General features: G+C 44.5%; 1 protein-coding gene across 7 annotated transcripts in view; it reads right to left on the reverse strand.

Annotated features, from left to right (window-relative positions):
• The window catches only part of LOC119149818 (SAM and SH3 domain-containing protein 1-like), a 570327-nt gene that overhangs the window by 110482 nt on the left and 438589 nt on the right, over window positions 1-21256 (reverse strand). Inside the window, exon 1 of one of the 7 annotated variants that reach the window (XM_037391575.1) lies at window positions 16047-16197. The exons of the other annotated variants lie outside the window; for them this stretch is intronic. Coding sequence (XP_037247472.1) covers window positions 16047-16142 — 96 coding nt within the window. The 5' untranslated portion in view covers window positions 16143-16197. Of the gene's footprint in view, window positions 1-16046; window positions 16198-21256 lie in introns of those variants that run through there. 7 annotated transcript variants of the gene reach the window in all.

Consider the following 21256-nt stretch of genomic DNA (forward strand, 5'->3'; position numbering starts at 1 on the left):
AACAGAAAACATGTAAAGAAAAAAAAAAAAAAGCCCAAACAACAATTTGGGTATTTAAGGACATAAACTGAAAAGACAACAGTATCTTAGGACAATTGTGTATGCTCAGCAAGTCTGGTTTACAGTATTTTCCAAGGTGTTAAATTTGCATGGCAGATTCAGAGAAAGCAAACTTTGGCCACGTTTATGTCCAAGTTTTATTACAAAAAGCATTCTTTTTGTCAATAATAAAAAAAAAAATTCTATTTTATACCAGTAATCACTAAGGGGCATTCCCTTACAGATGGACATACTGCTGAAACACAATAAAACAATAAAATGCACTAATCAAGTAAATGAACCACAAGACACTGAGACTTATCTAACAATGATTCCACTGCCTCAAACTTTGATTTCACTTTCAACTGGAGCGATAATATCAGAAACTACTGAAAATAAGGATTTCACTATGAACACACTCCTAGGAGTATGCTGAGAAATATTCAAAGGCAGATTTTATTTTAGGAATAGGAATTATTTTTCTACTGGTTTTGCAACTCTGCCTGTAAGTCAACCTCCATATATGAACAAATTCAGAATATTAATACCATCTACTGGTACACTAATATTCTGCTTCTACATGGGATTTTATTCCAACCTAATCCTTTTACCCTTTAAATGAAGCATCTTATCAACATCATAAAACAGCGAGGAAAGCACTGAACTTTGGATTTGTGAATCTCTATTGCATCAACACATGGCAGTGCAATCTTTATAGCACTCTATACCCTACGTATTTACTACTCCAGTTAATTCTTGCCTAAGACATTATACAGAATTTCCCAACAGGTATATGCATAAGGGACATAAAGATAATATTAAATAAAACGTCACCATGGCACCCAAGGGAAAACAATTGCTTGTTTAGTAAAATAGTTCTTTATCCAATTTGGTGGTCCTTAAATATTTTCTCCAAATAAAACACAGTAATTTTGGTTTAGCCTATGAAATGTTTATTTTTCCTTTTTTCCCTGACACTAAGAAGCTCTCACAAGCTCTAATTTCTTTGTGAAAAAAATGGTATTTCATTCTGCCTTGTGCTAGGTGCTGTATAAAACCCCAGGGACAGCGACAAGTGCCTACTCTGACCTTTGTTCCTCTCTACTCATATTCCTCCAAGCATCACAGCAGTAAAGAGAGACTTAACCATCTTTATCTTAAATTTTGCTATGCTTTTCACTGGGACAGTTTGGCACAAGCAAAACATACCTTGCCCAGAAAAAGGAAAGTTTACTCAAAAAAACCCACTTCCTCCTTCTCTATTCCCCCTAACCCTTCCCCTTGTTTCTTCTGTGTACCATTGTACACTCCCCACCCCTTTATTTGTAATTCACTAGGTTTTGAGGGGGGGGTTCCTGCCACCCTTTTCAAGAGCCAGGCCTGAGATGCTGAACAGGTCTCCTGCCTGGCCCTCCCTAAGGACCGCAGCTTCCCTGGCTCACTGAAACCCAGCAGTGCTGGTTTCGGGGATGCACCAATACAGGAGGACAGCCTTCTATGTCTTCCCTAATTTCTCAATGCCTTGGCAGCCAAATCCTGCACCAGATCTTCCCCCCAGCTACAATTACTGAAAAGCAGAGGAGAGAGCCCAGCCTTCTCCCGCTCTGCAGGGAAGCCAGCACCTGGGAAAGCCCAGCAGGGATGCAGTCACCCCAGGTTTCTTCTGGCTGGACGAGCCTATCACCTCATCTGCACTTTCACAGCAAGAGCTACGGGGCAGCACTGCACCTTTATTCATGCAGCATCAAGCTCAGAGATGAGCATCTCAATGCTTAGAAATGCTACTATGCTATTATGAAGTTGAGTGTGACAGTAAGCACAACTACTTATTCCTTCATGTGCCATTTAAGAGGATTACTTCCAAAAGACAGGCACCCTCCTGCTGTCTATGTGCAGGTTTTGGAAAGGGGGAAAGAGAACCTTAAAGAGTATCTGCCTTCACCCCAAAATCCAGTTTTACAAAGCGTGAAAAAATACTGTTCTGCACATCAAGGCAGAATAGGGTCTCTCCTCTTGTTTTTTTCACTACGCTCTGGAGCAGACATGGAAATCGGTTACCCTAGTTGCTGCGCCCAGTGGTACAGGGTACTGTGTGCCTCAGAGAAGTAGCCCTTGATTCACCGCTGCAAGTGCGGACGGCAGCCCAGCCGTCAGCTGTGGAAAACCAGAATGCTGACATTTAAACTGCTTTCTCAAAGTGCTATTTTTCTATTTTTTCCTGCTAGAAATTCAGCAGCTTGCAGCCTGGAGGATACATACCCAACACTTCTGCACACCCAGAGACTAACCTTGCCTTCACTCCTACCGCTTCCTGACGGGCCATCTTTTACCGGGAAAGGAAACAACCGTAATTGAGCATGGCAGCAATCCATGTCTTCCCATGTAATCTTAGCAGCAGAAGAAATGGTTTCCTGTAGCTGCCGTAAGCAAGCAGCACCCTTGGTCGCCCCTCACAGATGCCCCCCCATCCCGCCTGCCTGTGCTCCCCCTGCAAACCCTCACTTCCGTGGGGACTGGGTGCCCACTGCCGGCACAGGCACAGAGGAGTTCCCACCCTTTGGTGGCATTAATAAGCTGGCTGAAATAAGACACCCTGCATTCATACGAATAACATAAAACCAGAAAGACTGACTCTGCCCTGAGGCCCTTCAGTGAAGCCTCATCTTTTGACTCTAGCAGAGGTATGACACTGTTAACACACTCAACCACTGTAGGTAGCATAACTATGAACTAAATATAAAGCTGCTCATGCAAAACTTCGTGGTGCTGGGCTCTGTTTTTTTATTGCCCTAACTAAGCATCTTGCAGTCTCTTTAGAGAGTGTTTTACTTAAGAGCAGTGATGCACAGTTATCAGGGGGTTTCAGTTCATTTAATTAAGTTGAATACAATTACACTCCAGTGGGTCTTAAAAATGCAAGAATCCATTTAAATAATATTTAGATGCGTATCTTTTAACTACCACAGATTGCACAGGGCTTCATGTTTATATCAATTAGGGTTATCAACCTAGCAATAAGAACTCTATCTCTTGCCAGCTTATAATCCTTTCTGCTCTGGGATCTCTTATTTTATTTGTTCATTTCCCTTTACCTGTGTACAGCGAAGATGGGCCTTTTGTGTTCCTGTGCACTCATACTGCTCCATCACTGCCAAAGCACTTGCTAATTAGACTAAACAGGCCTCTTAGCCAAATAAAAGAGAAATATTTCTGCTCGCCTACAGAGCAAATCCTACAGAGTGTGGGCTTGAATACTGTGCGGTTGCCATATCTCCCAGGTGTTTCAAGTACACATTTCTCCGAAGGGGCAACATGCACTTTATTACTTACAGGAGCTCCCCGATAAGCAGGATGCTATGTGCTTGCGCCCATGGCTGCAGTCAGCCTAGCGGCTCTGCCCACTGGTAACAGAGACAAGGAGATGGAATGAAGCTGCATCACAGGAAGTTCAGATAGGACATTAGGAAAAGGTTCTTCACTGAGAGGGTGGTCAGTCACTGGACTAGGCTCCCCAGAAAAGTGGTGACAGCACCACACCTGTCAGAGTTCAAGGAGCATCTGGACAATACTCTTAGTCATACAGTTCGGTTTTAGGTAGTCCTGCAAGGAGCACAGAGTTGGACTCTATCATTCTTATAGATCCCTTCTAACTTGAGGTATTCTATGATTCTATGTTGCTTTTACTGGAAACTGAATGTTTCAAGTCAAGTGTTGCACATCACAGAGATGCAACTCAAACTGAAGCATGAAACAATTTGAAGAGCCCCATGCAGCTAAAGAGATCATAAAAAGCAGAAGCTGGCAGAACTCCAGTGTCAGTAAGGCTCACAAAAAATTGTGTGTCTCTACAAAACCCAGTAGCTGGTTCTGATCAACCCAAAGCCCTGAACCACAGGTTGAAAGACAACAAACATAAATAAACTGTAGACTTGGAGAGTAAGCCAAGTTCTCACTTGAGCGTACGAACATAGCAACACGAACATCAAAAGGAGAGCATCTTGCTAACTAACCATTTGTCAGGAGAGTTGTCATGCCAAAGAAAAACACCTCACCTAGTTGTAAAAGTGACTGTAACGTGAGAAGAAAGACTCAGATGGAAGGAGTTTCCTCACAGATTCTGCTTTTGAGATGAAAGAAGAGACTACAGTCTCTGAGTACACCAAACCATGAACCCAGCAAGAGTGGCAGGACAACCTGTTTACCAGGATGCATCTGAAGCACCACAAAAACAGCAGGGAGCTCTCTGAGCAAAAGGAAGATGTTACACCACTTTTCGCAGTATGCACCATTATCAGTTTCAAATCAAAGGATGTATAGTAAATAAGCCGCCTCATGCATAAAGAATCAGGACTTAAAGGGAAACAAAGATTTTGCTGTGTAACTCTCTCAACAAAATGGTTAACTGTGTGTAACACATACATGTGGTGATCTCTTCAAAGCTTGAGAGGTATAACCCAAAATGTGAAGGTCGGTTCAGAATGAGCTACACGTGAACAGGGAGTCAGGGCATCAGACTGTCTCTAGCAAAACAGTAAATCACGCTGTCATCCTCAGCTTGTTTCAGCTAACCATCCCTCTACTACAAATTACCCATCTGAAGCATCTGCTGGCAATACCTGAATGGTATAATTTGATGTGACTCATATGCACATCAATAGTTACCCACCTATAGTCTGCACTTGGCTTTAAGCAAAAACAAAACAAGGTGCAACCAACTAGACATGAAGGCTTACTTTGCCCTCTGACATCCCTACTCAGTGCCTGAACTGAGTCCTGTCATTTCTGAACCAGGCTTAAATATCCATTATTTACTTCCCATGTGCTCCCTGCCCGTCCACACACGTTCAGCCACCTCACCTCCTCTGGGCCTCTCTGAAGCCAGCCTGCGTGCTGACCTTTCCCTGCCAAGGTCCCGGTGCGTGATCCAGCCGTTTCCTGCCATGAAGGCAGTAATTCTTCCTTTCACATGATCCTCCTAAATCCCTCTTTCTAGCAGCTGCAAGTTACCCTTCTCAGCTGGGACTCACTTTTCACTTTTCTAGCCACAGAAATACAGTTCTGGATACTGAGTCACTGCACCTCCATCCCTGGTCATCCTCTGTTTCCTCTTTATATGAGAGCTATTTTCCTAAGAGAGGTATGAGTCTCATAAACCTCATTGCTTGTTTGGGGTTTTTTTGTTTTGTTTTGTTTTTTAAACTGTTCAAACCCACACAGCCACTGATCTACCTAGGAAAGGCAGAAGGGACAGAGAGGAGCTAACATACCTTTTTATTCCACTCCCCTCTCTTTTTTGTGGCAGTTTACAAGATAAATAACTATCTGTAAGCATTTTGCAGTAGTTGCAATTAGGTTTGGCAGATGAAAAATGAAAATTTGTACAATCTTTTGTATTCTAAGTACATTTGAGAGGAAGATTAAAAACCACAAGTAATTTGGCAAAGATTACTTGAAGAAAGTACTGTTTCATCAGAGAGAAAAAGCAACACTGAGAACATCCAACCTCTCTCTTTTCTTTCAGTTCTGGTAATTAGGAACTCAACCTCCACACTGACCAAACCCAATGAGACTCATCATGACTAGGCGTGTAACAAGGACATGCAGAAGCATCCCCTTCCCTTCTCATTTATGTATGAACACACACCATATGTGGAACTATTCTTCATGTCATGCCAGTATTTTGATTAAGTCCTTGACCTTATGTTCTGTATTAACTTCCTGAGCTCTGATAGCTATCATGCAAAGCTTAGGTTTTACAAAGCTCATCCATCTGCACGTATGTACTCACTCCCAGACACAAAATCTAAACAATACATTGCTGGATCTGGGTTGAGCAAGAAACAGCACACCTCCCTGAGCAGACATGTCCCAATACCTCCTCAATTAAGTACACAACAGAACACAGCATCACAGTGGAGAGGGATGACACAGGATTAGACTCCATTTCATGCCTCATTGCAAAATGCTCAGAAATAAAGGTAACTGAAGAGGAAAACAGCATTTTTAAGGACTGACAACCATCTTGCACTACCTATAACTGAGCAGTCTCCACTGATGAAACAAGAAATAAAAACAGACCTTTCCCCCAAACCTCTCCAAACAACGCACAGGACACAATGACAAAATAGAATATAACAAAAAATATGCATCTTTCAATTTTTATTTGTACAGTGCACAGCAAGCAAGGTGGGAACTTCCACATACAAGCTGGAACACTGACCGATAAATGTGGATAATAAGAGACACCAGGAATTTGCCATTTTTCTCTAAAAGGAAAACACAACCTCAGAGAAACTTTAGAGAAGCATGCCATGTACAAACACAGAGAAAAATGTCCAAAGAATCTGCCATGTATGAAGAGTCAAAACATACCCTGCTAGCAGGAAATCTGCCTTTACTTAGCCTTTTCTCCAGTGAAACTAAAACAGACAGACCTAAGGAAACACATCCAGTGGGGAAAAAGAAAGATGCCTGCTATTGCAGCCACACCAGTGCTTCAGCTGCACAGGGACATCAGTGCCTGTGCACCTCCAATACGGTACCAGGAGCTACCTCTGCTGCCAACATTTTTCAAGGGATATAAGCAGCCAGCACACAGCCTGTTCTTACTTCCATCAAAATCAGTGGCAAATTGCAAGTGATCTTAGGCAAAGCAGGCATACAAACACCTTCTTTGGTGGAGACCACCCACTGTGTTTGTTATGCTGAAAAAAAACCCCTAAACATTTATATGTCAGAGATACAGTGAAAAGCAAATAACTGGTTTGAGCCTAGTTACTCCTCAGTCTAACGCAAAGCATCACGTAAATCCAATGAAGAACAGACCAGAAACTGGCCAACGTGGCTTAGTGCCACAGGCACTAGCATCCCTGCTCATCAACTGCTGTATTTCATGGTCTCCCCAACGTGACAGTTGACTATGAGCTTTTGATTGCTTGCTCAACTAGCAATTTCCTCACCTTACCAGTTTTCTTGGTTTTGAAATACAGTACCTTTATTAGCCCTCTGATAAAATGTTGCATGTGGAAATCTGTTCTTCCCAACTTTTGTACGAGACATGACACATTCCCACAACACACTCTGAAGCATCAGGTTTTTGAAGCATAAACACAATAGTAATCTCAAAGATGGAAACTTGAAGACAGAAACCACAGCTGACATACAACATGCAGTCTGCCCCCAACTCTTCTGTTTTACAATGGTTATTTATGAATTCTAAGGTGGGAAAAGCCCAATAACGGAGTGGAAGTCACAACCTGCAAGTTCTAGTGCATATTATGTATGAATACAAACACATTTATGTATAAAACTGTTTTTTTCCTATTTTCACTCTCACAAACTATACGTTTCAGTTTAAATGCAAAGCATTTATCGTCAGCTTTCAGAACTACTGCATTAAGCTGGCCAACCACTGAAAGCTTCAAAAGTCACAAGTATTAAAAAAATACTCTGTATAACTGAAGGCTCCATTTAAGTCTATGCAGTGATATTGATAACAATATGAAATGTGTCTAACAGGGATGGTGAAAAGAAATGAGCCTCAATTTATCAGTAGCAAATAAGTATCTTCAATTTGCACTCTATCCCTAGAATTGTGCTAGAAATTTCTGGTGTGAATAACCCTTTTGGCTGAGTTGGAATATGCGGGAAGCTACTGCTGGATGACTGCAAGCACAAAATCCAAAGAGGATGAATGTGTTTCATAACTGTAACAGATAAACAGCGATAATAAACATAGACAGAACAGCAACATCCAAACATTCCCCAGCTCTAAGTGCATAAAACCCACAGATCCTACAGCAATGACGCATTTCTTCTAGAGGTATATACTATGGCACAAGGCAAGCAAAATACTTTAGAAGCCTAAAATGCCTTTTTCCTGAAGTGCAATGTAATGCTATGCAATCAGCCCTAGCACGTGTTTTTGCCCAAGGTCCACCTGTAGATATACGCTCCCTAAAAGAACTTTTCAACAGTGCTGGCATGGTGCAATGAGCTCTCATGATAAGTGCTCTCAAATCCATTTTTTCCTCCATCGAATCAGACTGGGGTTACGGTCGAGCAGAAAACAAGCTCTGAAAATCAGGGTCAGCTTGGTGCTGGCATTGAAAGGGCCAGGAGGCTCAACTCATCTGAACTTGTGAAAGAATGACAGAAGTCACTTTTTCCTTTCTTGTTGAAAACCTGTAGGCCACACACTGTTCCAGTATAAATAAACTTTGTGCCTTAGGCTCATGAAGCTTTTATGTAAACAAGGCAGAAATTAGCCCCCTTTATCTTTTGTTCTTTTCTTCATCTTTTGTTTCCATTACACCCATCAGCACCACACAACACATCTTCAGTTGCAAGTGAGAGGGTTAGGAGCATCTCTCAGTCAAAAGACTGCTCATGTACTCTCAATTTAATATTGTAACAAGCACGGTACTGTTTTCACTACCATCTATTGACTCTCATCATGTTTGCTACAAAGCTTTTGAAGTATTTTATTATTGAACCAAATAATTGCCTAATCTCCTTTACACACACACTCCCACACATAGAGAATAATACTGAAGGTGGAGAACACTGTGATATAAAACTGTAGCATGCTGTTACCAAAGAGCAAAAAGCACTGTATATCATACAGCGACAATAATGAAACAGAAAAGGATATATTTATATTCCTGACAATGAAATTACTACGCTTGTAAGCTTCAGTGTGGGTGTTTACCCATGCACACAACAACCACCATATTTTTTTCCACCTGGTGGCCTGATCATGTAAACTGATCCCAATAGCATATCCCTGTGTCCATGCAGGGCCACAGGGAAGTCAAATCAGCAAAATCTAATGGGCTTGTAGCAGAGCAGACCTACAATAATGCTCCAACCACATCGCACTAAGATCACGACACAGCTATTAGGAACCAGTTCTCCAATTTATCATATGACCTTGCATAAAAAAGCCTGAAAGCATGATTTATAAATCATTGTTTTATTATTCTCTCAAGCTCATCCATTTAATTTTCCTGCCTAAAACTGTCTTCCAGATAGGTTATACAATCCCCACTCTCAATTTCAAACTCTTCATAGGAAATGTGCCTCTAAAACTAGCTCAAAAATGCTTATCCAGGTATCACTGAAACTTAAACCAGTAAGTATTTAATTATACTAATCTTAGTTCAAATAAAAATGGTACATTGTAACTTTGTGTTCCAAAACACGGCAGTAGACAAGAAAGGTTTGCTATTACCTTAAGCAAGGAAAAATGTTGCCCTCACCTCAAGAGGATCAAAGCAGAGCCGGCACGCCCACACCTGACCCACACCACAGCTACTGTGGTGGGGACTGCACCTGTTATTTTTAGAGTAGTTATTTTCCATAATGGAAATCTCTGTTGTGAACTCCTGGGTTCAAATGTGTTTCAGTGAAGCGTGTTCTAATCTTTTCTTCCCAAGGGGACAGTTAAGTCTCTCAATGACAGTGAGAAATAAAAGCCCTTCATACCTCTTCATCTAATCACACAACACGTGTCTATGTACTACTTTTTTTTTATTGAGCAAATTGAGAATATGCTTTTATAGTAGAAACTTAACTTTTACAGACTTGCATATATTAAACCCAGTTCCTCCTCCTTGTTCATTTCCTCATGAAAAATCTCGAACTAAATTCTTGCAAAGCCACCTCAGCATTCCCAAAGTCACAACAACTATCTTCCTCTTCCTCCCAGTGCCAGTAATGGCAACAGACAAAGCAGCAGGTTCATTAATCACCGTCTACATCATGTAATTGCAAAGAGGAAAATTATTAGCAGCACTTTATATTAAAACAGGTATTGTGACAAACCACTTTGCAGAGACATTACAATGCAATTCTTATTCATCCTGTGTTACTGGACCTCCTAAAGTCCAAGCACAATGACTGCTCTACAACCATTAATACTGTGACAATGGGGTAAGTGGAAAAGGAGAAAGCTGCTCTGCTGCTGCATGAAGGAAAAGCTACCACCCACGGCTCCAAATGACAGAGGGAGACATGGCAAAGCACAGTCAGCAGGGCTGGGCGCACCAACATCTTCTCCTCCACCATGCCGCTTCTGGAGGGAAAAAAGCCCTGAAGGAGCCAAGCCCAGACCAATGCTGAAGCAGTTCACCCAGGGTATGGAAGGAGAGGGAAATCCTTTCTCCCCTCTGACTCAAAGTCCCTTGCCCAGGGCACTGCCTGTTTAGTCCATCTCTCAGCCGCTTCCAACAGTGACCCCACTCTGTCACATCCTGGACCCTCCACTCAGCTCACGCAGCTTAACCCCTCTGCTCCTCTGCTTGCACAGCATCTCATGCAATCAGTGCTAATTTACATTGATTTCTGGACAGCATCAGAATAAGTTAATCATTATCTAGTTCTGTAAAATGTCATTTGTTCCCAGGTACACTAAAAATAAGAGGCTTTCACCTGACTATAGAAAATGGTAACCAGCACGTGTAGCATAACACATTGTCCACACAATAAAATTCCTTTAAGCGCTCATTATCCTGCATGTGCAACAGTTTTTCACTTTCTGCACTGATTTTCACATATTCTTTCTGTTTAGAGACTGGAATTTTTTCATATCCACAAAAGGAAGGAGGCATCATTACAGGCAAATTCTGGCAATCTGGTATTCCACTGCTCTTAAAAGACAGAGAGAGCTTTGTTAATTGACTTCCAAAATGTGAAAAAATATGAGGAAAAGGAATATTCCCAAATATTGATATTGGAGCTGGTATTCACAGCAAACCAGCAACACACTAGAAAATAAAATTCTATCACCAAGATTCATCTTAAATTTATACTTATTATCTAGTAAACAGCAGTTCACAGCACACAAAGAACAGGTATATAAAAATCTTCTCTGCTTTTTCCTCTGCAAATCAAAGGCCAGGAAAACCCAGAATTTGCTTTCAAGAAAGAATGAAGAGAGCACCAGAACCAAAACCTCTCATCACTCCTGACCAAGTAGTGTCTTGTGTGGACTAAACTCTCTGATGGAGACATCTGTTTTATGTGACCTGACGTGCAAGAAAAAGCCTAGACCAAAGGTTATCTCGATGAGCTGTCTTTCCTCATAAAGGGATTAGCATGGATAGGTATAACACTGTGTGGAGACAAGAGGGAAAGGAGATGCAACAGGTTAAGTTTAAAATATAAAATTAAATCTGACACCTAAACTGACAGTCAGTCGCTCTCCATCTTGGTTTCTTTATTTGAAAGCAAAATATACTCCGTGGTGTTGTAAAACAGAAAAAACAATACCTGCTGCTTTGAACAGCAGAGACCAGGCCTTCTAGGTTTATCCTTACTGTTGCAACTGGGATATGCTTTAAAAATGCACTCTAAAATAGAAGATGAAACAAGAATGTTTTGAATCAGAATGTCCCCAAGTGCTTTTAGAGCTAGTTACATAGCGCCACAGCAATTTTGCCAACTTGTCAATAAAAATCAGAAAAAGTATATTGCATTTTCAAAAGCACATTTTACCTGGAGCAGCTACTCTGTTGCCTGCGGTTTTCCATAGAGCCATGCTGAGCACCAACGACTTCAGCCAGAGTGGCGTCTCGGTGCCAAGCAAACATCAGAGAAACTGAGTCCCCAAAAAAGACACTGGGAGAGCAGTGGAGTAGAGAGATTTCCATGGGAGGTCACAGTGAACTAACGATGACTGAACAGCAATCCTGCGAGAAATCTGCAGCTGGTGTGAGCTGCCTCAACTCCTCCTGGCAGTCTTCCGACTGCTTTTGTCGGTTGGGGATCTACTTCCCCGATCTCTCCAGATATCCAGGCTCCCTGGCTTAATATCAAATTCCTCTCCCCAAAGTATGTTAACCAGTATGTAATTACATGTTATCACAGTAGTATTATCAGCTAGCATCTTTCTCTCTTTTGGTTTGTTTCTTTGTTACTTTGATAAGAAATTCAAATAGTCACTGAAACATGGAGAGCAAGATAGATTATATATGTAAATACTAGGGCTCCCAGTACAAACCCATGTAAGCTTTATTGTCCTCAAAATACTCTGTTCTCCTTAGCTAACAGCAGATGGTGGGAAAGCACTGGTTTTCTCTTAGCATAACTGCAAAAAATTATAAAAAAAAAAAATTCTTTTTTTTTCAGCTCTTTTAACTGATTCAATAGTTTGAAAGAAGAAAACAGCTATCATTTTGAAATCAAAAGCTGAAAAGACTTCTAATTTCATTGCATCTCTTGCAAGTTCCTCTGTACCTTTTGCATCTTGGCCATTGAGGACAACAACTCCTCACACAAACTGACATCTTCAGTGAAATCCCTGTTCCATCAAAACTGATCAGAGTTTTGCCAGTGATTTCATTAATGTCAGGATCTGACCCAGATACCTATTCCAGCTATGATATATGAGGAGGAAGAACATCCCGTAAACAAGACAGACACTGGAGTGTCTTCCCTGCACTAAGGTCAATAGCCCATGTTTTGAAAACACATCTTTAAAAGAATAAAGTTTACAATTTTCATTTTGTGTTATGATTTCTTCTCAGATCTGATCACAAACAAACCTTCAGACTCGGCAACAAAGAGTTCACTATCACTACATCAATACGTGATTCTATGCCAAAAATAACTCTTTTTATGGTGTGGAGTTTGGAGGACACAGAGAATTTCTACATTACAACTCATGATCCACCTTCTGCAATCTCTCTCTAAAACCTTAATACATTTTCACCATCCATCGTTGCCTTGAGACGCTGCAAATTATAATTAACCAGTACGTTCCAACATGGGCTTGCTATGGACTAAGCAGAAGATTTTAAGTATAATTATGTTATCTAGTGAGCTCCACTAACAGCACAAATAGCTTTGAGGTGCTTATACCATAGCTGCACCTATGGAATATTTCACTAGAATAAGCACAATAGGGAAAAGTCGCATTTACTTCAGCAAAATCCCAGTACAGCTGCAAATATGCTCAATATTTGTCAAATAGAGTTATTATGTGACTTCAAAGTCCATAAAATATGCTGCTTACAAGCAGCACTTGAAAAGTATAGCTTCCCCTCCAGACCTGGGATCTGCCATCACAGGTTCCTGCTAACGAGGTCCTGTTTTAAGGAACCTAACCAAATGTACACAAACGATTAAATATATTTATCCACTGAATGAGAGGGGCTCAGTTTGTATTTTAAGTAAGTGCAGTACCAAATACCAGCTGGGCTGATTTCCTTAGCCTCTCCTCCCAAACCAGCACCTAGAGCAGACACCACCATGCCCCACAAGGCTTCCAGCTGGGCCGGTGGAAGGAAGGTGACACCTCTTCCTCCTCCCCACTGCCGTAACACCTTAAGATCAGGAGAGCAGAATCAGGCATTTCATCATTTTTACAAGGAACACCTTTTCCACCATAAGGTCAGCGAAGCGGTGGAACAGGCTGCACAGAGAAATTGTACAGTTTCTGTCCCTGGAGGTTTTCAAGACCGAACTGGATAAAGCCCCAAGCAACCTCACCTGGCCTCAGAGCTCTCCCTGCTTCAGCTCAAGGTTGGGCTAGATGCCGCCTGAGGTCCTTTCTAAACTGCATCAGCCTATGATCATTGCTCAAGAATGCGATTTTCTCATTTGATCAACGAACTTTTGATGATCACCTTCCTTCCTCATTTCATTACAGTTTTCCCCTCCCAAGATCCTGGCTCCTCTGTCCTGCCTCTTCCCCCTCTGCTAGCGCATTCCTTTGGTAGCTTTCAAGCTATTGCAGGACCAACCTAGCGAGCCCGCCACTGCACCATCTTCTTGGTTCATAGAGCCGTTCCCAGTGAATAACTACAGCATCCACCACTGCGCTCCCTAGACATTTTGGATCATGAATTATTGCAAGTTCCAGGAATTTAAGACCCATACTCTCACTTGACAACATGAAAGCAGCAAGCCAGCTATGCAGGCCTCTGTTATGGTCCCACGAACCAAGACCAACCTCTACAAACTTCCATTTGGAAGCCACAAATCCAGTTCACCATTTGCCTTTCACAGCACACATTTGAAAGGGACAAAGCTCTGTGTACCACAAAGACAAGCAGTGAAAAAGGCACTGGAGCTACCTCTTCCTCACCTTCAGACAAGGACAGAGCACTAAGTTTATACACGGTTCACGCTGAGACATATTCTGCAGCCACAAAGACTACAAACTCTTTAAAAACCTAAATCTGAAGAAAGCTAACAGCTTGCAGTGAGAACTTCTGCCTTCCCCCAGGTAAGTTACTACTTGAGACCCAACATAAGGGTTATCTTTTCATATTTGTAACTGTGTTGCAACACAAAACACTGCAGTAAGAAAAGGTAAAAGTGCTGCCTGATGTTTGCAACCATTATAAACTGGCAACTTCATAGTTACAAGATGATTCCTTCCTGTAAAGCAGACCAACTCTAAGACAAATGACTTTAGCTTTGCTTTATTAGAAAACAAATTCCATCCATTTTCCCAGGATGGGAAACTAGCTCATACAGCCAGAAGAAACCTATTCAAAGTATTAGTTGTGTAAGAATCAGATCTTTTTCTGCACTGAGCTCCAGCATGCTAGGCTGTTGGTTTGGCCTCCTCAAACACTCCTTCCCAGGCATCCAATAGCACTTTGCTTTTACTAAATGCAGCACTGAAACCTGCCAGAAAAAGAAAGAGACTGTTCATAAAGTACCAAGTGTGTGCTCCCTACAAACTGGCAGAACTGACTCCGCTTGCATTCTTAGATTAAAATCATGAACAGTGAAAGAGTGTACGCAGCCGGGTGCTATTAAGCTGAATGCCATGTCAACAGAGAATTTCTATGAAGAAAAGGCACGAGGCGGGCTTTTAATGTTATTTTAAATATTAACAATAACGTCCATGTGAAAAGGAAAAAAGAAAAAACTGCAGCGTAAAATGCTAATTACATTCTCTGTTCAATTCTATAACCCTTCTGAATTAGATCCCAAGGATTTACCATTCATTACATTTCACAGCAGTTTTCAAAAAAGTATTTCTCATAATATTCTTCAATGTTTGCCGGTCAAATGTTAACAAAAATTATTGTGCATCAAGCCTATTCATTTGCTTTTAAAATGAACACACAGGCACGCTGCTGTTGATCACCACATTCCTGTCCCACTGGAAAACCGCCAGCTGCGGTAGGTATGTAACATCAGTATTTGTTTTTTTGCTGAGTGGCAGTCCTCCGCGGTAATTATCATCTTGCACCTAAAGTAAATATTATTCTCTCGTTGCAAGTAGAAATAAAGAGTTGACTCTTCCTGTATTTTCACTGCTTGCCACCCAGCCCGCCCTGCCGGCACGCTACGTGCCCACCGAACCCAACTCTCCGTGCCCCCGTTACCGGGGCCATCTCTTTTGTTTGTGCCCAGCGAACTACGAGGATTAGTCCCCCCTCGGCCGATCACCGGCGCAGCGGCTCCGCCGCCGGTAACCCAACAACTCGCTTCCCAAAATCCCGACGGGGCGCAGCAGCCCCCGGTGCAGCCGCGGGACGGGCGGCCCCCGGGGCCCCGCGCGCAGACGGCGCCCCCCACGCGCAAGCCCCCGCCCGCGCCCGCCGCGGGGACGCCGCAACACGCGCGTGGAACGCAAAGGCGGCGACAAACCAACCCCTCGCCCGAATTTCACCGACCCCCCCGGGTCGGAGCGCCGGGGAACAAAGCGCCCGCTGACCAGCCTCCGCCGGCACTCCCGGGCGCGCCAAGGGGCGCAGGGGCCGCTCCGCCCCGGCCCGGCAGTGACAGCCGAGGAAACTTTTACTCCAAAACCGCGACGAAGCGGCCACTGGTACCACACGGGGGTCTGCCCGTGGAATTCCCGTCCCTGGGGTGCGGGGCCCGCGCGGCCAAGGCGCTCCCCCACTCGGCCGCACTCCGCGGCAGGTGCCGGGGGGACGCGGCGAGGGCTCTGCCGCCCGCAGCCCCCGCGCCGGGGGGACGCAGCGCTCCGCAGCCCGCCCCGTCCCACGGCGGGTCCCCCCCAGGCTCCCGGCCCCACTCACCAGGATGCCCATCACGTCAGCCCACAGCTGGGCGAACACCTCCGACGTGCCGCTCTCCGCCGGGGCGGCGGGGCCGGCCGCCCGCTCGCCCTCCATGCCCCGGCCCGGCCTCCGGCTCACCGACGGCTGCCCGCCGCCGCCGGCCCGCCCCGCCGCGCCATGCCTCCCCTGCCCCGGCCCGCCCCGGGACACCGCGGGCCGTCCCGCCGCCGCCCCGCAAACTTTCGGCCCGGCGACGGCGCGGCCGGCGGTGCCACTGCGGCGCGGCGGGGGAGCCCACCCGGCTGGCGGCAAAGCCCCTCCCCCCCGCCGCCGGCCTGCCCCGCGCCCCCCGCCTGCCCGTGGACTCGCCCGGCGCACGTGGCCGCCCCGGGGCGGCAACAAAGGGCCCCGGCACCGCCCCGGCGGGGTCCCGGTCGCCTCCCCCGCCCCGACACCCGGCGCCGCGGGACGGGTCGCTGCTGACCGGGCTGCCCCCGCCTCACGTGGGGGCCGGGAGCTCCGGCGGCAAAGGCGACGGCGGCTCCTTAACGCCGCGGGCAGGTTGCCCGGGGTACGGCCTGCGCCGCCCCCCGACACGGGCGGCGCGGGGAGAGGCGCCCGGCAGGTTCTGTTCCTGGTGCAAGTACCGGGACCGCACCGCTCTCCCGAGGGGATATCTGCCACCGGCCACCCCACAAAAGGCAGAGCTCTCCTCGGGAAGCGCTGCCCCCATCTATGCCTCCCGATTCCCATTACAAGCCCCCCACCCCATGAAATTAAATAATCACTAATTACAGGCAGCAGTAGGGGTGCTCCTGCATCCTTATGGGAAACAAAGGTGCCCGCACACACGGGCACGCCTGTCGGGGAAGGTACTTCAAGTAACAGCAGCCGAGCAGTGGATGTCCTTCATCCACTTTGGTGCAGGAGGCACCCAAAGGCCTGCCCTCCACCTCGCTGCTGCTGGACGCGGCAGCAAGAAAGTCCTTCGCTCCTGGTGCTCATCCCTGAGCTCTGAAGCGTTAGCTGCATCTTGAAAAGCTGCTGTTTGAAGGTGTTGTTTCTCAGAAGCACCTGTCTGCACAGGGTGGGGGTAAGAAGTGATGTATTTAACAATATGCAGCTGTCATGCACTGGCCAATCATTTTAAGAGCTGACATCTTGGAGCGGCAGTAGCTTGTCCAGCACCCCACCAGCCCCCCTTGCTGCCAGGCTGGGTGTTATGTGCCTCGCACCACCCAAACACAAGCCAGGGCCAGGCACCTGTGCTCCACCACCCCCGCTGTCCCCCCTGTTCAGCCTCAGGGGCTCCCGACTCCCCACAGCTGACCAGACTCCAACTGATTGCATGGCACCAGCAGCCTGGGAGGGCTGGAGCAACAAATGATAACCATTTGCTAACTGGGCTAAAAATAGTTTCTGTAGAAATCATAGAGCAGAAGCGGGGTGACTGCGCTCCTCATCTTCTCTCCATGTTCCTAGCAATGCTCTCTGTCCTCAAAGCAGGAGATTGTCCCAAGATTGGTTATTTTACTTTGTAGGCTAGCACCAGAGAGAAAAGATGCTGAAAATGCTTCCTTTCTCAGCAACTGGTATGCAAAGAAATGGATGAGACCTTTCTAAGCACTGGGTTACTGCAGCTCTTGCGAATAGCACAAGCAGAACAGAGAAAAGGAGGTGGGGGACACAGATGGAAAAACTAAAGAGAATCATGCTGTGGGAATGTGGCAAAGAAAACACTGATGGTGTGGAAATATACACAGTTTCTACTGGCCCTTCTTTAGAATGCACATGTAGGATACACACTATATAATGCATCACAATTATTAACGAGTGATGAGAAATTATGAAAGGCCCAAACCAGGTAGAAAATCTTTACTAATTTACTTTTAAATTGTACGCGACTATAAGCCTATGAAGTATGAGGATAAAGGTGTGCCAGTGAAGTCTTCTGGTACTCCGCGACAGCTTGCGTAACTCAAAACTGGTTTAATTAGTCGGGGGTAATTTACTCAGTGACCCTCTGAAATCCACATTGCACCACTTAGGACAGCAATGTCAACCTACTTTCAAAATATCTGAACAAGGCACACTGTTGATCTCGTGATTTAAGTATTCTGGGCTCTTCTTGTCCACAGTCTTCTGTACATTGTCTTTTTTGTAGTTTGGAGGCGTATCTTTAAAAAAACCTCGACGACTCTGCAGCACAAATTCTAACCCCCCCCTCATTGTTCTGACTCGGGCAGCAGTAGATTAAGATCAAATAGGTGCAATGGGCAGCACTCCCACTTGCCCTGCCCCTCCCTGCCGATGGAGGTCATTGCCCCTGTGCAACGATGACTACACTACTTGGAGAAGCAGGTCCTGAATATCTGCACTTTTCAACAGGTAACAGAAGCTAGATTATAAATTGTGGTGGTCCAAAAGCTGCTTCCTGAGTCATGATGTCATCCTTTTTATGGGGCAGCAACTTTCAGAGGAGCGTGATGCATGGCTGTGGCAGCCTTCCCCTCAGCCAGCTGACTTTAAATTTAATCTGAAACACAAAGCCTTTGACTTTAAAAAGGGGAGGTTAGGAAAAAAAACCCACAAAACCTTGCAAAGTCATTGACTCCAGGAGCAGTTGCTTTAAGAAACAAATTGACATGAGAGAATTGCAACAAATCCATGGCAGTTTACAATAGCTATCATCTTCTATGGTCTTGAAATTACAGTATCTATTCATCTTCAGACATTCACAAGATGCTATTTTCAAGACATTCAATGATATGCTAAAATAGTCCCTGCTCTCTTTCTCTGAAATAGACCCAGCTCCCAGATATCACAGCAGTTCCTCTATTTTAATGATGCCAATGTCCTGCAGTAATAAATCGCAAGAGCATTTCACAAAAGCCAGCTGCAACAGGAGTAGGGAAGTTTTAGAACAAGTAGATGTTCAAAACAAGAACAGTTTTGAAGTTATGACTGCAGTATTTGGTTTGGGTACAACTGCTACTACAGAATTAAAAGTAATTGAAATTTAGCAAGTTAGAAAACAGTTTGTTTGAATTTTTTTCTGTAGCTGTCTAGACCATAACTCAAGAGACCATGATCTAGAAGCACGTTGTGCTGGACCTCTGTATGCTACTAGGAAGAAACAGATCTGGTCAATTTTCTAAAATTTTTGGGACATCTCACAGGAGGGTCTGACCAAACACTTAACATTTGGAAAACTTGGAAAATGGTCACTGCGCACTGCAGGGCAGCACTAGGCAGCAGGGAAGCAATCCTGACACAATTCCCTGGTGTCTCGCACCCACAGTGCATGGGCTCACAGCTGCTCTCGCGTACACCTCTCAGTACACTCTGGACGGAAAGTCCCACCACAAAGCAGCTACAAAGCTCCCTGTGGTGGTTGTTCTCCTGCAAATCCCTACACAGGGGATGGAAATGATCAACACATGTGGTGAATCTAGTTTCGCTCAGATGCCAGATGCATGTGAGTGTATCTTCCTATCACACCATCAGCTACACGTGGGCGTGCAGTTAGTAAGTTTCCCACATCTACACATCAAGCAAGATTAACCAACCTGGAAAGTACTCTTCTGTATTTGAGACAGACAGGCTTTTTTTCTAGAGGGATACTCTGAGCAGGATCCCAGCTCCAGGTTAAGGTGGCCATAGAAAACCTCATCCTCCTCTCTTTACTGAGGGTTTAGGGAGATTGCCTTCACCAGGCCAAACTCTTTCTCTGTGAAAAACACAAACCTGAAATGCAAACCTATGATCATTAAGATAAAAGATGACAATCTTTCTGTCCCAAAGTAGCATGTATCATCTCACCACAGTGTCACACAAAAGTGATATGATAATTTTGACAAAGCATTTAATAGCAAAAAATTGAAATATGCACCAGAATAAATGGAAAAGATGACATGCACCATCAGAAACAGGCTATCACAATGGCTGGCAACCTTTTAAAAGGCATTTAATCCAAGAAATCTATACCACAAACACCACCGAGCACTTTGATATCAGTTTTAAACTACTTGCACGAGACTAGGAGAGATCGGGTTGCCTTAGAAAGTGGATCATGTCCCACGGTGTAATGGACACCAAACATCATGGGTTCCTGATAGATGACCTGAGGGAAATGGCTTCCTGCTCAGAGGCCTAGCAATTAACTCTGCATGCATGAACAAAACGCATGAGGTTTCTCAACATCGCTAACAAGCACCCTGCCCAGTATATCAAGTCTAAATCGGAACATCAAAGCTTCAGAGAAATAAATAAGCAAGCCATTGTATGCACCGAGGGTGCAGGGGAAGGGAGAAATAAAAATTCCAGTTAGCCCCAACAAGGGACCCACAAAAGCTCTAAAACTCTTAGCACAAGCAAATAACAATGTAACACACTATTAGCAGTGATTGTATCTCCTTTCAGCTCTCTCCCTCCTTCCCCTTGGTGGGGGTCATCAAACTGAAATACGCAGTTTCACATCACAGCCCTTGATTGGAACTGCAATCCTTCCCAGCTGCAAGCTCCACCCCATCAACTTGTCACGATCCACCTTGGATCATTGTCCTCACTACCTTTTTTTTTTTTTAAAAAAAGTCCTTCTAAAACATAATGTCTTTTAAATCTCATGTGTTACTTCATTTTTAAAGTGTTTTCCTTAAGAATTATTTAAGTACAATTATTATTTCTGGTAGCGGGGTCCCTCAGAGTGGGAACCTCTGCATCACCCATATCAGCCAAAGGAGCTAGTAGCTGCTCTCCAGCAGAAAGCAGAAATGCCAGTGATTGCTCCAGAAAGCCTCTAGTGTGGGGCAGGATGGGGAACATCAGCTCTTTCTGCCAAATAGGCTGATGCTCCTTCTCAGACACTATTAGTACATACAAGCATAAACTATAAGAGAGCACTGGCTCTATCATGTGCATTTGCACATCAAAGTGCTACATGTTCCTAAAATGTTCTCATTTTGGTACCCTCTGCCACATAGATAACTACAGAAGGTATTCCTGATTTTGAAAGCAGTGCAAACAATACTTATCCACTGGTTTTAAAATAGACAGTATTTAGACCATACACTCTTTGCTGTACAGTCAGAAATCATTATTTATTCTTTTAGAGGCTTAGCTGTCAGCTCCCAGTCTTATTGCCAGCCTTGTGACTAGGGTATCACATCACAGCAGTACACTAATATGCCCAACACGAACCAGATGGAGTTAAGTCTGTTTAATTCTAT

Source organism: Falco rusticolus, chromosome 6, assembly GCF_015220075.1.
Source record: "Falco rusticolus isolate bFalRus1 chromosome 6, bFalRus1.pri, whole genome shotgun sequence".
NCBI lineage: Eukaryota > Metazoa > Chordata > Aves > Falconiformes > Falconidae > Falco > Falco rusticolus.